This window comes from Dendrobium catenatum, unplaced genomic scaffold (genome assembly GCF_001605985.2).
Source record: "Dendrobium catenatum unplaced genomic scaffold, ASM160598v2 fragScaff_scaffold_1574, whole genome shotgun sequence".
Taxonomy (NCBI): domain Eukaryota; kingdom Viridiplantae; phylum Streptophyta; class Magnoliopsida; order Asparagales; family Orchidaceae; genus Dendrobium; species Dendrobium catenatum.
In genome coordinates this window covers 1,288,526-1,306,316 of record NW_021320036.1, presented here as the reverse complement: position 1 = coordinate 1,306,316, position 17,791 = coordinate 1,288,526, and the positions used below count along the sequence as shown (strand labels likewise).

Here is a 17,791-nt window from a genome sequence, read left to right as displayed (position 1 = left end):
CAACAAGACATTGAGATGTGATTATTAAACTAAATATTCCAATCAGGTTCATTGCCACCAAAGAGAGCCTCTGAAATTAAAGTGGACTGTATAAAAAAGTATGACAAACCTTTTAATGCCTAGCTTATCCATCCATAACAGGAAACAAGCCTCTGAAATTGAAGTGGACCTTACTAAAAAATATGACGATCCTTTTATGCTTAGCTTATCCATCCATAACAGGAAACAAAGAACAGGTCAATTTTTTAGGCATCGCCTAAAAGAAACTAGGAGAACTAAGCCTCACATTAATCTAAACCATGCCTTCTTTCACAAAGCTTCCACTAAAAGAATTCAATAATATTTTTTCGTAAGCAATTGACTTATCCAAAGCTTGACTAAAGTGAGTGCACTGGGGAAAAAACTAAAGCCTTAGAGAAAATTCATGCTGAAATGCCACCATCTGTAAGGAGGAAGACAACACGTCGAATTGTTTCCAGTATGAAAATAAAAGTAAATGAAGGCAATAAATAAAAATCCATCTACTAAGTCAAATTAAATGAACTTCAATAAAATAAAACTTTGAAGAGTTGCATTGCCAGAAAAAGAAAGATGGCACGCATAATGCATAAGATTTCCGCCACTGGTCTGGTTCATTTCCAGAAATTAGATACGCAAATTAAATGGTCAAGTTTTTGATAAGAAAAAAAAACAATGATAAGATTGCTCTCAACCAGTAAAAAAATTATATTATTTAAGGCAACCTCTAATTGATGGAAAAAGCACAAGATAGTGGATGAACAGTACTTGTCAACAGCTGTGAAAGGTGAAATATCTTCATCTTTTGCACTGCTAAGAAGGCGTTCCCTAACATCATCATATTTGATAACTGATAGAGAGAGACTCATATATTGTAACTGATTCAATGCCATCCGCATATCTCCATTAACTCTTTCAGCAAGTTCTTCGAGTGCAATCTAATAAGAGAAAAAATAAGATGTAGACATGAATTGACGCACACTGCAAGAAACAAAAGGAAAATGAAGAAGATTACAACAAAAAAAAGAGCAAGCAGAGGATGTTAATGATGATGAAGGAAAACAAAGAGCGTTGCATGATGGAAAAAAATGTTGAGATTATCTTAGAAATGCTTCCAAAAAAAAGTGCTTTACAAAGTTACATAGGATTATTCTCATAGAAGTACTTTATAGGTATCCCAGGTTAGCTTTTGGAATCCTAAAAGAGAAAAGAGTCAAAATGATCTCTTGACTCTTTATGAAAAATCAAAATAGTCATCAACTATATTAAATGACGATTTTAATATATCAACTCCTTAAGGAGGAATCAAAATAAATCCACCATGAGACTATTTTGATTCATTTTAAAAACTTAAGGGACCAAAATGATTCTTTAGTATAGTTGGAGACCATTTTGGCCCTTCATAGAGTTAAGGGACCATTTTGATCTTTTTCCCAATCTAAAAAATTCATTAAACTTTTATTGGAGCATTACTCTTCTTGAACTAGATCAATATAAGCAATAGCCTTACCATTCTTGTTTATAAGCGAATTCCAGTAATTTTAGCTTCATATCTTTATTGCAATTTGTAGGCTCCCAAAATTCACGCCCAACACTTATAATGAAGTATTTTGCTCAAGGTTAAATTTTAAGAAGACAAATAGAATTACAAATAAGTCACAACTTATAAATCGTCCTAATTTTGCAGTGACTTTATAATATAGTTTTAAGTTTCTCGTAAGCATAAGCCTTATTGTTAATTAACCTCTCTCAATCACGAGAGAGAGCATTCAACTAAGATTAGCCATTAGGCACTAAATGCTTAGTACATAATAATAAAAAATTTTATGGTCTTCAAATTGAGAAAATATATTGACATTTACATAAACATGATGGTGTAAGAAATGATGATGAACCAGATAAAGATCCTATGGTTCCGTGTCTTGGGTTGTAATGGACCATAGTTTACTTAGTCAGCGAAGATAATAGACTCAACCTAATCGAATGATCAATGTTTAAAATTGCGCAATTGGGTATTGAGGTATTTTTTGTTCGTGAGGTGAGGCGTAAGCCTCAAGGCGTTTTGAGGTGTGAGCAACAACAACAATAATAACATCAAGCCTTTGTCCCACTACGTGGGGTCGGCTACATGAAACTTTTTCTTCATTGTGTCCTGTCAAAAGTCAAATTCTCGTTTAAATCTAATAAAGAAAGGTCATTTCTAATATTTTATAACCAAGTCCTTTTAGGTCTATTTTTACCTTTCTAAACATAAGTCAAATCTAATACCTCTACTTTCCTAACTGGGTCATCGGAAGGCCACCATTTTATGTGACTAAACCATATAAGGCGACTCTCCCAAATCTTATCTTCCACTGAGCTACTCCAACCTTTTCACGTATATGCTCATTTCATATACAGGTAAAGCCACTCAGCCACCTAAGCATCTTCATCTCTGCAACACTTAACTTAGTATTATGCTTCTCTTTTAATGGCCAACATTTGACAACATAAAGCATTACATGTCTCACCACCATCTTATAAAATTTTCTCATAAATTTGAGGACTTTTCTATCACACAGCAAGCCCGATGCATTCCTCCATTTCAACCATCCAACTTGAATTCTACTGACAATATCCCCATCTATTTCACCATCACTCTGAGCAATAGATCCAAGATATCTAAAACGTGTACACTTATTAATGAATTGATCGCCCAAAGCCACAATCCCCTCACTAGGTCTATTACTACTAAAATTACACTCAAAATATTCAGTTTTAGATCTACTCAAGCGAAAACCTTTAGACTCTAAGTTTGACCTCCATAATTCAACTTTACCTTCAATTCCCTCTCTAGTATTATCAACAAGAAGAATAGCAACAACAAAAAGCATACACCAAGGTATATCCTCTTGCAAATGTCTAGTGAGAACATCTATGACTAAAGCAAAAAAATATGGGCTTAAGGCTAATCCTTGATTTAAACCAATCGCAATAGGGAAAATACTTGGTCAAACCACCTTGTGTTTGAACACAAGTAATAGCTCCTGCATACATATCTTTAATGGTTTGAATATAAGCATTATTAACTCTTTTTTTTCAAGAACTCTCCATCGCACTTATCTTGGAACTTTATCATATGTTTTCTCTAAATCAATAAGTATCATATGTAGGTCCTCCTCCTCTTTATATTTCTCCATCAAACCTCTCAATAAATGTAAGGCTTCCATACTAAACTTACCCAGCATCATTGAGAGAGAAGTGAGGCATCGGATTTGCTTGGTGGGGAGACAAGCTTAGGTTAGAGCTATGGAGATCGACAATTTCTGGCAAAGGTGGATTGACAGAATAGGAGGGGAAAGATGAAGGGAGAGTAGTTGCAGTGCGATGAGATAGAACAACTCTGTTAGTAGGCTTCAAGAAGTGTAGATCTTATGAACTTCTTTTCTTTGCACATATCATTGGTTGTGTTACTACCTTCTCCAGCAAACTATATTGCAACTTCCTCACTACAATGTTATCTACGATTTGGAGTCTTCCAATAATAGCAATGATGGTATACGTAGAGGCCAGCAAGACACCCAGCAGCCTGAGGTTTTGAGGTGGAAAGGAGTTCATGAGATTAGAATGGAGAGCTCACACAAGGAGTGATTTGAGAAAGGGGGATGAATGGGGTCAATACACGTAAATGGGAGAAAGAGGAGAGCTTGCCATACGATGTAGGGAGCAAATAAGTTTTTGGTTATTTTTTTAATCACAGGTCCAATAGAGAATGGGATGGGACTTCATTCGACCAACAATGAGATTTATGGGATTTAGATGTATAAGGTTAAAAAGCGTCAAAAAAATTTAAACTTTTTATGATTTTTTTGAAATAAAATTAATCAAAATAATATAAAAAGGACAAAACAAATGTAAATCAATTTCTCATGCAATTCATTGCTCCTCATGCACCTCAAAATTATTTCATCGCCTCACAAACAGGTAAGTTTTGAGTTTTGCTTTCGTGTGGTGGTCATAACAATGTGAATGTCTATCCTAGCCATTCTTAATATTCTATAAATGTTAGCACAGTTCATTTAACAATAGAGCAATATATGTCACATTCATTGGTTGTCCATTCATCGAAAGGTAATTTGGTGCTGCAAGTGGTCTTTAACATATATTTCCTTTGTTCCAAACATGTTGGAGTAATTAATTTCGGAAAAGAACAAAATTCATGTACTTTCAATTAGAACCAAGGTGTTCAAAGTCAGACTTGCACAACATTACATATGTCATTTGTCATTTTCATCATGTTTGAAATGATTTATCATGGGGTTCCTATGAGGTCAAAATAATTATGTTGTCAAAAAAAGAAGTTAGCTAAGTTGAGCATGCTAGAAATGAAAATTTTAAGATGGACGTGGCAAAACTAAGCGATATGAATTAAAAAATGCTTATAATAGAATGATTGTTGGAGTAAGATCTACCGAAGATAACAATAACGAAAATGGATTTATGTAGACTTATGTAGTTTGGATGTGCATAATGAATAGAAATAAATATACCCATTAGATTAGTATATGAAATTAGATGGACAGATTTAGGAAGGAGAGGAGATGGACCTAAAATAACATGGATGAATAGTGAGAAGTAAATTGTAAAGTATGTGGTTCAAACCCACAACGTGGCCTTAGAGAAATAACCTTCTCCTCTAACCACGAGGCCACATATCATTCCACAATTAAGAGTTGTTCAAAATGATTTACAAATAATAGATTTAAATCTTCACGTAACAATCAACAAGAAAGAATAAAACAAAAATTTATAAAATGGAGCCCAAATAGTTAATAAAATGCTATAGATGAAGATGATGGCTCTATTAACACTTGCTCATCACTCCATTGTACATTCTCAACAATGTTTTCTCTATTTTCCTCAACGAAATTTACCTTATTCTCTAATATTAATTTATTCATCATTCTGCACAATATCATGCATCCATGACAACAATATCCTTCTTGTTAAAACAATCTTATGTGCTTCTAATTCATTGTTCCCAAAATTTAAAAAAAAAATGCATGAAACAGAGTAAACCTAAGGCAACAAGGAAAAAAAATTGTTCAAAATTATTAGTAAAGAATAGGCAAAAGCCTCAACAACACTAGGGGTGTAAGTGAGCCGAGCCGGCTCGAGTTTGATTCGTTAACGAGCTCGCAAGCCGAGCTTATTGAGCAACGAGCTCGAGCTCAAACTTGGCTCAACTCGTGAGCTCGCGAGCGGGCTCGAACTATTATTAATATTTTTAAATAATGTTTTTTTATTTAAATTTAAATAGTTAAAATTTTTAATAATAAATACAGATTGCTAGTGACATTTGCATGCTTTGTCAAATCACATGCAAGCCGGTGTTAAATCAAATATTAAGAAATATGAATGGCTAATTAAAAGTAGTAAACATTTACCTGAAAAGTGCTGCAGCTTTTTTGAATATTAAAAAATAATTTAAAAAACTTGATTTGGGTGGTATTTGGGCGGTAGGAGTTCTTCGGGCAAGAGATTTTTTTGGAAAATACTACAGCTTTATTTTGAATAGTGATGCAGCTTTTTGTCATAAATGATCCAGTTTTTTTGGAAAATGAATTGAGCTTGTCAAAGCTCGTGAGCCAGCTCGAGCTCGTTTATAGTAGGACAAGCTCGAGTTCGAGCTCGCTTTTTGAGCTCGAATTGAGCTCGAGCTTGAGTTCGAGCTCACATTCCGACTAATACGCTAAGCTCGATAGTGTCAAAACTCGACTCGACTCGTTTACACCCCTAAACAACACTCAATAAAAACAAATAAAAATTAAGACTTCATAAAGCGGATCCCAAATAGTTAAAATAAGACTATTGATGATGATGATGACTTCTATCAATATTTGCCCCCCTCTAATATACATTTACAACTATTTTTCCTATTGTATCCTAAATAAACTTTACCCATACTATTTGATATTAATGTCTTATCATTTTGCATAATATAATGCTTTCTTCATCATTCAACATAATATCATGCATTCGTGACAATAATATCATTGCTACTAAAAACATATTATATGTTTCTACTTCCATGTTCCCAACTCTAAAAAGCATTAATCATCAATTTGTTCAGCTAATATTTTAAATTTAGTTTTGATGTCATTCAGTTAACAAAAACATAGAACACTAGGGAGCTTCTCTTCATTTTACACATCCAAATTTACACCTCATATGTCTGCCTATGAAGCACTGATTGATGAGGACATCAGCAGGAGATTTAGGCGCACTTATCAGAGGAGACACCGGAGATCAACGGCTACGATCAGGAGCTTATATTTTGAGTCATTTTATGTAATAGTTTATTTTTATTTTCAGTTTTACTATTTTACCCTCATGGGTGGTCATTTGATGTTGTAGCCCCGAGGGCATTTTAGTCTTTGTTTTTTTCTTTTTGGTGAGGCCTATATATATGGGTCATTTCTATTGTATTGGGAATGATGATTTGATAATAAAATTTTATGTGTTTTTCTTCTTCTTCTTCTTGTGAGAGCACTAGAGAAGGGAGAGAGAGAGCTCGAGGTGTGAGCAAGCGCAATACCCACCAGTCGTTGGAAGAGTCTACAGCTCGTGGTTAATCTATCTTATTTCCTTTTTTCTTCTCTTTCCCATCCCACCCGACGACTCCTTCCCCTACCACCACTAGTCATCCCCTTCCATTCAAATTTCCCCTTTAGTTGCACCACCTCAAGCCCACCCGCCAACCTAGCCCACCCTACCACCGGCCTAGCCCCACTTTTCCCCCCAATTGCATTCCCAAGCCTCCCACCACCATGTCGTCGGCTCCCAATTGGCCATCCACCTTTAATGATGATTAATGTCATCATTACCACCTACCAAAATAGCCTCCATTGATTTAGGAAGATAACTCCTCAATTTGAAAAATCAAATTTTAAATTTCAAAATCTTCCCTAATTGGACAAAGCCATATTTGGAAAGTTTTAAAGCTCATTCAATTTATTTTAAATTGGATTTGATTTAATTTTCCTCTTCCTTATTGAGAAAACCCAATTTGGAAGCTTTTAAATTCCCACCAATCCTTCCCCTCTTTCCCCTATGCTGACGGCCCATTAATGGGTTTCCCCCATTTAAGACTCGAGCCTTATTTGAATTTGAATTCAAATTCAAATCCAACTCCCTCCAAACCCACCCAATTAAAACAAAGCCCTTCCCCTCTTTAAATGGCCAGCCCACTTAAGCCGCCCCTCTCTCTCTCTTTCTCTTTCCACTTTGCCACCTAAGCACTAATTAATTCCTCCCAAATCCCCTCTTTGGCCGGCCACCCAAGCTCCCCCATTTAATTAATTAGATCCCATAAATTAAGGATCTAATTAATAAATCCCCGCCCCACTTTCCCTCCTAATCTCCACTAATTTCAAATTCAAATTTCAAAAGATATTCATCCCTAATTATTCACTAAATCTGAAATTAATTTCATTTTTTCCTCCTTCTCCCCTTAGCTTGGCTGATCCCCTCCTCTTTCTCTCAACATTTTCTTTTGGCCAACTATACATGGCCGATCCGGATGTTGATCAGAGATTCATATTTGATTCTCAAGTACGTGCGGACGTTTGAGATCGTCTTTCCGTGACGTCACGTAGAGATCAACGCCATCATTGAAGATTACGTGGATCTGATATTATTTTCTCTATCAACCGCCATCGACGAATACTACCTTCCATCCGAGTAGCAACTCTTACACCTTCCACAGACTCCTCCAACTCCGACTAGCTTTCTCGTGGACAGTATTGTAAGCTCCCTCTTCCTCATGGTGATCACATCAGTATTGCTAAAATCTTTCTTCTGTTAACCGCAAGAGAGCTTGAGTGAGGGAAACTCAAGGTGACTTTTCTAAATATTAACCCACGGATTATTGCTAAAGTGCATTCGTCATTACTCGCATGTTTGTTATTATTTTAAATTGTCGTGCCTAACGAGTTTGTACATTGCCTAAGCAACTTTGCAACTGAGATTTCATTAGATCATTAATTATGACTCGTTAATCTTTATATTGACTTGCTTACTCAATTGTCTTATTGTTTCTCCGTGCAATTCCGATAATGTTTCACGTCACTGATATTCAAAAAGTCTAATTTCCTTGTCAAAAACAAACAAAACTCCAACACACCTTGACAATAACTGACACAGTTAAAATCACATGTATTTTTTTTTTTTTCCAAAATTACAGTTAAGACAAGGTCAAGGCATACCCTAACACAGCATGGAGACACCATTGTGCGGTCGAGACATACCCCGACATGATCAAGACAAATGATGATGATGAAGTGCTCTTTTTTGAGTTGGATTAAAAAATTATATTTTTATGAATGATGGTGCATGTTCTTAGAAAGTGGATATTGCTCTTAAAGGTGATGATGATGGCAATGCCAACCATGTTGGTCAATCAGTAGTGAATTTGTTCATATTTTTTTGATATTTGAAGATTATATATTCTTTTATTTCTTTTTTTAAATGATATTAATTAAATCATGCCTTGCTAATGTTGAGCGTTGTTGACAATTAAGCACACTCAATAAAATAAATTTACAATTGCTGACACATTGATATATCATTCTATTTAAACTAACATTTTTTGCTAATCACCAATGCCATTATTAAGTAATTACTTGTAACATATTCTACGTGGTTGAACTATATGCAACAAAAATCATACACCAAGACATCCATCAAGATTGGATAAACCTCAAAACTCAGATCCCCAAGATGAAAACCAATTAAATAGTAAAGATACAGGGAAAATGAAATAGAAGTAAATGAAGAATCAACATGTTAGTAGGAATAATACAAAAAATACCTCATTAACCTGAAGACATTCTGCCTGAGCAACTTGCATTAACCTTTTTGCCATCTGCAATAATGAAAAATCATAAATCAAGCAATGAACCTTTCTGGAGTGCGATGACTTCAACTAATCATATTCAGCAACTATAACATAAAAGTAACTCGCCAGTGAAAATCAAGAACCCAACTAACATTCCTGTCAGTGAGTATTGATTCTGACACTTGATGCTCAATACTACCATCAAGATATGGCTGATGATTTAAAACAAGCTAACAGGGTAGGACTTCCTCCCAGGAGTAGAAGACAAATGTAGTAAAAAATGATTATTCCAAAAAAACTACTAGTATTAGTACATACATATACCACTTTAAACTAAATTCTCAGTAATAAAACCATGTTTTTATGATTGTTCAACTAACAAACATTAACTATTATCAAATTGCAGTAAGAAAAAAAGCGGGTCTTAACTTGCATAACTAATATGTGCTACCTTAACAGGTTGGCATATCTAGTATTTATATCATGAACAGGATAAATATAATCGAGCTAAAGGAAATGTTTATGAAAATATTAAACTTAAAAGAAAACTTGTAAAGCAAACATGGGGACAACCTGCTGTTTAGTTGGCTTCCTAAAGTTAAGCAGCATGCAGTAATTGACAAGGCTCTTCAACTTTTGGCTGTACCGATCATTACAAATGCAAATGATAGGTATCTTAGCAACTTTTATGCTAGAAATAAGGTCAGCCACTCCACCCCTATCTCCAGCAGACATACCATCAACCTCATCCATAATTAGCACCATTTTTTGATGCTTTGACCTAAAATTTTAGGTAATATATCAGCTATTGTTAAAAACAAAGACAAACTAGTAATAACTTACAGTAGTAGATAAGGAAAAACAACCTATTCTTGTTTATGCTCAAAGTTTCATTGTCAATGAGTTCCTTGATAGAATTCGATGTGCTTCCACCAACCCCTTTAACAATTTTAGCATCAGCCTTCCCACGACTGTCACTAGCATTGACCTGTACAAGAGATTACACACTAAGAGTTCTTAACAAACAATTTTCCGGCACAAAAAGGAATAAATAAACACACAAATGGAAGATCACCTCAATGACATTAAAACCAAGCATTTGGCTAACGAGCTTTGCCGAAGTGCTCTTCCCAATTCCTGGTGTACCACTAATTAATACAGCTTTTTTGGCTGCACTATCACTCTGTTTTTTACCGGTTGACTTTTTACCAGCATGCAGAAACTCAGTATGCCAATTGGCTAGCCAATCATGAAGTTGCTTAACCTGCATGAAGTAACAAAGTTTAATTTCTTATTTGCATATGTGAGCAAGGGTAGAAAACCGAGCTACTTACAAGTGATTGATTTCCTATAATATCATTTGGAACCTTGGGACGGTATTTTTCCGTCCAAGTTAACGAATCACCAGCCTTAACTTTTCTCTTTTGGTGAGAGATACTTGATTGAACATCTTCTGCAGCACTCTTTTTAATCCCTAAGCTAGGCTCAGTACCTGAAATACAAGCAGAATATATTTTATGTGAAGTATAAAGAGTTAAGGAGAGAGATAGATTGAGAGAGAGAGAGAGGGAGGGAGGGGCTTTGAGAAAACTGTAGTAAAACACTCCATCAACAAAGAAGAAATATACACAACACAACATATAAATAACTTCCATTTACCTATGTACTAGACTCAAAAGTTAGTAAGAAGTAAACTAACGATAGATATTCAATCCACCTGCAGGATATCAAAATTAGAAGAAAATGGTGACGTATTTTCACAAGGTTCGCCAACTAGATGCAACAAGAATATATTTAAAAAAATCAAATGCTAAAATATTTGTCATTAATATTCGGAGTTTAGTGGTTATCCTCCACTAAGAATATAGATATATCACATAAACAAATTGATTAAACTCCATCCCACTATCATGAGATAATCATGTCCAGATGCTAGATAAAGATAAAAGTATTTTGCGGTTGGTAAACATTGCAAACAGGCGAACATCCATTTTTCTAGAGCACATTAGCAACTTCTAATAACACACCTAACAAATAAGTTTTTGAGTTTCAACATGTATTCTACAATAACTTGGACAAAGGGATCTTGAGCAAAGACAATATGTAAATCCTGCTTTCTTAAATGTCCGTGATCTGTTAATCTCCAGTTATTGCAATCTCTCCAATTCTGTCATTTTTCTTGCTTTCTAAACAATACATTTAATTATGGATTATGGAAATAAGTTATAGTTGACATGGCATGTTTAATTGTTAAACTTTTTTACATTAATAATAGTCTACGTATATTCAGTACTTCTAAGTTAGAAAGTATCCTTGTTATTAATCTTATAATAATATGCTACTACGTTAAACTTATTATCCTTTTGCAAAACACCAATAAATCAGGAGTGTGCATCAATAATCTTCATGTGTAGGGTTGCCATCCATTAAAATATTGGAATCGGGTGGAACCATAAACCTAATGAACACAAAATTCAGTTTGAATGTCTTGCTAACTAGCCCATCAAAAAGACAAAATCATGTCAAAGCTCAATTTATCTTCGAAAGCTTGATGGTGAAAGGTTGGATATTCTTGTAATATATATATTTTCTTCTTAGTCATTCTAAAATTTCCCCAATTTTTTTCCTAAATATAATTAATAGGAATTGCGTCAATGGAATGACTGCACAAAGATTGTCAACTCTATTATCTTTTCTTCTTGCTTGGTACATACTGAAATCCTCATCAAATGCCATTGAAAAACGAATAGACACACAAATGGAAACTTATTCATAATTACACAGTCTAACAAGAACATCACCGAATAATAAATCAGTCCATTGCATGCGATGAACACAATGTTACATAAAGCACACAAATAAAAAAGAATGGCTTTCCATTAAGCAGAAATGAATATGAAGAGACTTAAAAAAAATAAACTTTTAGCACATTAGTATGCACCTTTTAACCCTTGCTTTACAAGACAGTCTTTTTCCAGCAATTTATCTTTCTTTACAGGAGTTTTACTTCTAGCATCATTTTGTCCAGAAGGTTTTGCTGGTTTTGATTTGCGGATCATATCAAATAGTCCATCCTCTGTTAGGAAGGTAGTGCTGCAACAAAGCAAAATCAAAGACATTATGTATAAAGAGCAACAGATGACACAACTATAAGTCATATGATACAGGGCCTCCAACTAAATACCCCAGCTCTTTTGCTTTTGCAGATTTCTTTCCTCCGATATCTTCATCAGCTAAAAGATAAGTCTGTATGGTGGAAGTATTAGATAAAAGTATAGTACCACTGTGAAATGGAAAATTAGTGAGATCATGATCGATTTAACTGTTTTCTTGCTGACAGATCCTGTAACACGACCACCATGGCGTTTTATTAGATCTTCTGCTTCTTCTCTTTCTAAGCTGAAATTAGACCACATAAACCAACTTCAAAGGAGTGTTTTCCAACCATTACATCAATAGCAAAAGTTATCGAAAAATTGTAGAAAAAAAATTAATAACAATGTTGGGGAAATAGAGAAAATGAGCATAAACAAACAAAAAAGCATTAAAAAATATCATCTGTTAAGATTCCAAAGAGTAAATCTACCACCCTAAAAGCTTAAAAAGGTAATGAAAAAAATGGAGCATGAAGACTTTAGCACCCCTGAAAATCACCTATCAAGTGTGCCACTTATGACAAATGTCAGACCAGCAAGGCAATCAGGTGCACCTTCAGGGACTTCCTAACATAACAATATGGCTAGGGGAAATTAGCACAAAGAAACAAGAACGAAACTGTAATTCATAGTGCATTAGTATGCAAATATTTTGAATAAAAAAAATACCTTTTCTCCTTTATGTGGTGGATCTTTACGTTCACCAAAATTCATGAAACCACCTCTTCCACCTCTTCCTCCTCTTCCACCTATTGCAGATGCTGATCCGCTTCCCCCTCTGCCCCTTCCTCCACCTTTAACAGGGGTTTCAACGTCTTTATCATTATTTTCAGCTTCATCACTTTTAACACCATCAACTGAATTTTTCATTAGTCCGGTAGCTTTGCTTTTCAATTTTTTTAAAGTTTCGGTATCGGTCAGCTTTTTTTTCTCGCACGATGGTGCAAAGTCATCGTCATCAGCAGCAACATCCACCTTACGAAACCTTTTTGCTGGTGATTGTTTGACTTCATTATGTATATTATCATCACCTTTTTTGATCTTCCTTTTCGAAGAAGCCATCTCAGCTGCAGTTTCATCTTTTACTAAAGGTGTGGACTTTTTCTCTGCATCAGAAGCAACAGCAAAATATTTGCTTGTTTTCCTCCTTTGGAAATTTCCTTCATCTTCTTTGACCTAGGGTTCCATGAAGTATTTTACAATGAGGTAATATCAATTCCAGTGCTAAGCAATAGAACACTATCAGATTGCATGATAATACAATCATATGCAAGCCAGCAGCATGATCTAACAGATATTGACAATAAATTAACACTACATGAAATATAGGAACAGAGCTAAAAAAAGTGGCATCAATGCCCGCCAGGAGGTTCCATCTCTACAAAAGCATTAGAAAAATTTTAATTGTCTTAAAATTTAATTGCCTGTGCTTTCAAATAATCTCTTAATAAGGTTTCTGCTTAGAGCAATGGAATTGAGAACATAGAGATTGGGTTTTAGATACTTTTCAGGTGTATGTAATGTTTCCCGATTCTAAAGCAAGTCAAAGATCATCTAAAATATCAGAATTAGATAACATTATCATGTTTAACTTTTCTTGAACAATTTCATTATCAACAATTGACTTTGTTATTCAGTTCAAATGATACATGTCTTATTAGGTTAGTCAAGTTGATGTTGTGAAAACCGGACCTGACCGGTTAGACTGAACCAGCCAATAAATTCAGTGGGCAAGCAATTACACTAACAACAAAGCCAGACGGACGGACCGAGCGGAGCCAACGGGTGCGTGAACCCTTCAGACATGGTCGAATCGCTTGTTGAGTGGGAAATCATGTGAGGGAAGAAAAATGAGCGAAAGATATGTCAATTTCACTCACTCCAGTGGAATGAGATGGACTAAAAAGAAAAGACAAGAGAAAACCTAACTGAGAGGAAGGAGAAGGAGAAAAAAAAGTAAGCTCACTTATTTTATTCATTTTATTTGGCAATTTCTTCCATGATTGAAACCTAAGGAATGGTTGGTATCTAAATTGAGCGATGAGGAAGAAAGTTTAGAAGAGGAAGAGGAAGGAAATTGGAGTTTTTGAAGTTTCTTCTATCTCTGACGACGGAGGAAGGAGTAAGTAATTTAGTTTATTGAAATTTATTTCTCTAATTGAAAAAATAATATATTATTGTTGTTAAGAAGAATTCAAGCGGCAAGCCGTGATTCAATCAATGAAGGAAAGTTTTATCTCAATGAAGAAAGGATTTATTGAGGTAATTATTTAATTGAGAAGAATTTAATTACATATTATGTTAGAAGATAAATGTAGAAAGTGTAATTGAGATTGTGGAATAAATTAAGCCATTTAATATTATATAATGTTGATCAATATTTAATATTATATAATGTTGATCAATTAGCCAAAGGTCTTCTTTAAAAATGGTTGAAGTAATTTATATTATTTTGAGCTGTGAAAGGTTTATATACGGAGATGAGTAATGGAGGTATATTTTAATTTTAAAGAATTAAAGATTTGGAAGGATTTGAACATGAAAGAGAATAAAGTGGGCAATTTTTGTTATTTTTATAGACATTACATGATTCTATTTTATTTCATACAGTCTCATGACTATTTATTCAATTATAAATATTTGAAGGTTATTCATAATGACGAATGATAACAGATAGCCATTAAAGTGATAAAGTACATGCAAATTACAATAGTTCGCCCCATATGGTATTGGCTCGGAAAGCAACATACCCGTGCACGTTAAATGAAAATGGATATGGTTGTACCTTTATTGGTGCATTTAGATGATGCTCATGTACTAACTGAACTGTAAAATAAATTAATGTTAAATGGAAAATTGATAAATGAAACATAATAAGAAATAAGTTATGCACCTGCATATAAAAGATTATGCATATGTTAATTGTGAATGAAGGGCAAAGGAATATGCATGTTTTATTTTATATGCTTAACTGTTACATATCAAATGGTAATTATCCACTTAGTTTACCATATAAATTCAAACATTTAATCTAAATTTTTAGGTAAATCTCCTGATAAGTAGAAATGACTGAAAAAGAGAAATACGCCTATAGAAGGTGGCGAACACATGAAAGCAGGTAAAATGTGTTATATTTAAATGTGTTCAAATGTACTAGTACTGTTAGTGGCTCTTCGGTGTTTAAGGAATGTTAGATTTTACGGTTATGTATAATTATCGAAAATCTATTAGCCATTCAATCGTTTGTACTCACCTCATTAATTAAAGCCTCCGGGCCGGGTCGTGAGAGATACAATATCAAGGGAATAGGGATAGGTATGAAGAGTGACAACCAGAAAGAAAGAGGGAGGTAGGAAGGTAGAAGAAGAGAGAGAGAGAGAGAGAGAGAAAGAGAAGTAAGACAAACTAACTAACAACCTACATGAGGCTCTAATAGCTAATCAACACCATTACTTACTCCAAAATGCTTCAAATGTGAATAAAAATAAGCCAAAAACAGCCCCTGGCTATTTTTTGTGGCTAATTTACTCTCAAAATATCACATTTCTCCCATTTAGTCTCTCATTTATACAAAATAAATCAAAAATAATCTCTCATATAAAAATTGACTGCTATTGTAATACAAAACTTATCCCAATTTAGTCCATTTACTATACTATACAAAATTGATCTCAACTTAGTCCTTGAGAGGGTTATTTGGGATAATTTTTTTTGCAATCAAGTGGCGAAAGTGGAGAAATGTAAACTCTTTGACTAAATTGGTCATATAAGAATAATAGGTAGACTATTATGAATTTTTCCCAAAAAAATAAAAAATCATGCAATCAAACAGCCATAAAATAAGTATCTCGAACCCAGTCTTAATCATACATTTTCTTATGTTTTTAGACTCAAATATAGTTATCCAAAATCTCTAAAAACCCATGTATAGTTTGACATCCTACTACTGTAAATAAGCAATTTCAAACAGCATTGTCCTTTAAACTTCTTTGAATGATATTGATATATGACAATAACATGAAAATAATCAGTTGTAACAGCATAGATGAGCTTTTTTTATAGTAATGTGAAAAACTAAGAATAAGTAAACAATCAATCCTGATAGAAATAACCACATAATAGCTCAACATAAGATTATTGAAAAAATATATTTTCAGCAACTTGAAATTTTACAATAACACCTGCAGTCATGAAACTATGTGGAAACTATTTATACGGTAAAACCAGCAGGTGACACGACTAAATGAAGGGTAAAGCAAATAATTACCACCTTCTCGGGGACATTCGGAGAAGATTTCTGTGATACTGTAGTTTGTTTCGATCCCCCATTTCCTTTGTCGTGTTGCTTCATGAACCATTTGCGTATATCGGACGACTTTATCCCAACATCCACCAGACCAAAAGCAAGTTAAGCAAACAATGATGAAATTTTATCAAGCATTCCAAGTATTCTTTTCGGGTTGGGTCGTCGAGCCGCGCGGTAAAGAGTAAGAGCATGTGGTGATATATTATAGGCTATCTGATGTATCTCTACGTCAGGTCACCTGAGGCAATAAAAATTCGAGTCTTTATGTATGCATTATGTGTGTGAATTTATCTTAAATAGCCTAAATATCCCAAAAAAAAAAACCGCCCCCAAGGGTTTAGGCCAAGAGCCGAGGAGCCGACGAGGAGATTAAGGCGAAGAGACAAAACTTCTTCTTTTATTCCAGTTTTCTTACAACTTTTTAGAGCAGTATATTTCTACAAAAAAAATTATAAACTATATTTTTTTCATTAAAATACTATTTTAAAAGACAATAAAAAAATTATTCCAAATAAAACTTTAATTAATGAGAATTCTTAAAAAATAATTTTAATAATTAATTATTTTTAGACATAATTGTTATTAAAATATTAAACTACGAAATTTAATATTATTTCACTTATAAATTTAAACTCGTAATATTAAGAATCAACTAAAACATGGAATTACAACATAATCATTGCCACATAATATTTTATTCTACACAAAACATTCAAAATAATATACTGTAATTCCAAATCAGAAATCATGATAAAATAATATATTATACCAATTCATTCAATTTTTAGATATAATAATAATTATGTGTTATTATTCAAAGCAATCCGAAGTAAGAGAGTCATCTCTTCAGCACCATTGTTATCCATGGCTTCATGTTTCTCATCATTCTTCTTCATTGATTGTTGCCCAGTATGATGTTTTTATGCGTATTGATGAGTGCCGGTATCATCAATGTCACACAAATTGATCTTCAAATCATAGTCAGGATGCCATTAGCATTGTGACATAAATCTCAGGCAAAATATTTGTCTCGTACTCCATCTAATCCTTGGGCTTAGTCGTGACATGTCTAGAATACTCCCGTTCATCATAAAAAATCATTGTAGCAGAAGGTATCAATATTTGACAAGACCCGAAAACTCGACTCGAAAAATTTGGATTTTGGTCAACTTGGACCCGAAACGAGTCGAGGTTTGTGTTCAACAAACCGACCCATTTCAAAATTGGGTCGGTTCGGGTTGACTCGGAAACCCAAGAATGATACGAAAAAACACATATGCCTCTCTGATCGCCCCTGCTTGCGTCTGCCTGCATCTCATGCCTAACTCGCCTGCCCCAAATACGCGTGTTGCATAACATCGAGTCACATCGCTTGCCCGGGTCGATCGCCTGCCTCGCCTACCCGCTATCGCGTCTGCCTGTCTGTTTGTTGTC

General features: G+C 34.3%; 1 protein-coding gene across 1 annotated transcript in view; it reads right to left on the bottom strand.

Annotated features, from left to right (window-relative positions):
- Positions 1–16,445, bottom strand: part of LOC110108173 (replication factor C subunit 1) — a 50,473-nt gene extending 34,028 nt beyond the window's left edge. Inside the window, exons 1-12 of the mRNA XM_020838693.2 lie at positions 16,322–16,445; positions 12,721–13,227; positions 12,551–12,618; positions 12,220–12,295; positions 12,081–12,142; positions 11,838–11,989; positions 10,231–10,388; positions 9,972–10,160; positions 9,763–9,884; positions 9,470–9,677; positions 8,870–8,923; positions 787–956 (exon numbers count right to left, since the gene is read on the bottom strand). Of these exons, the coding sequence (XP_020694352.1) occupies positions 787–956; positions 8,870–8,923; positions 9,470–9,677; positions 9,763–9,884; positions 9,972–10,160; positions 10,231–10,388; positions 11,838–11,989; positions 12,081–12,142; positions 12,220–12,295; positions 12,551–12,618; positions 12,721–13,227; positions 16,322–16,402 (1,847 nt within the window). The 5' untranslated portion in view covers positions 16,403–16,445. The remainder of the gene's footprint in view (positions 1–786; positions 957–8,869; positions 8,924–9,469; positions 9,678–9,762; positions 9,885–9,971; positions 10,161–10,230; positions 10,389–11,837; positions 11,990–12,080; positions 12,143–12,219; positions 12,296–12,550; positions 12,619–12,720; positions 13,228–16,321) is intronic.
- Between the last annotated feature and the right edge of the window lie 1,346 nt (positions 16,446–17,791).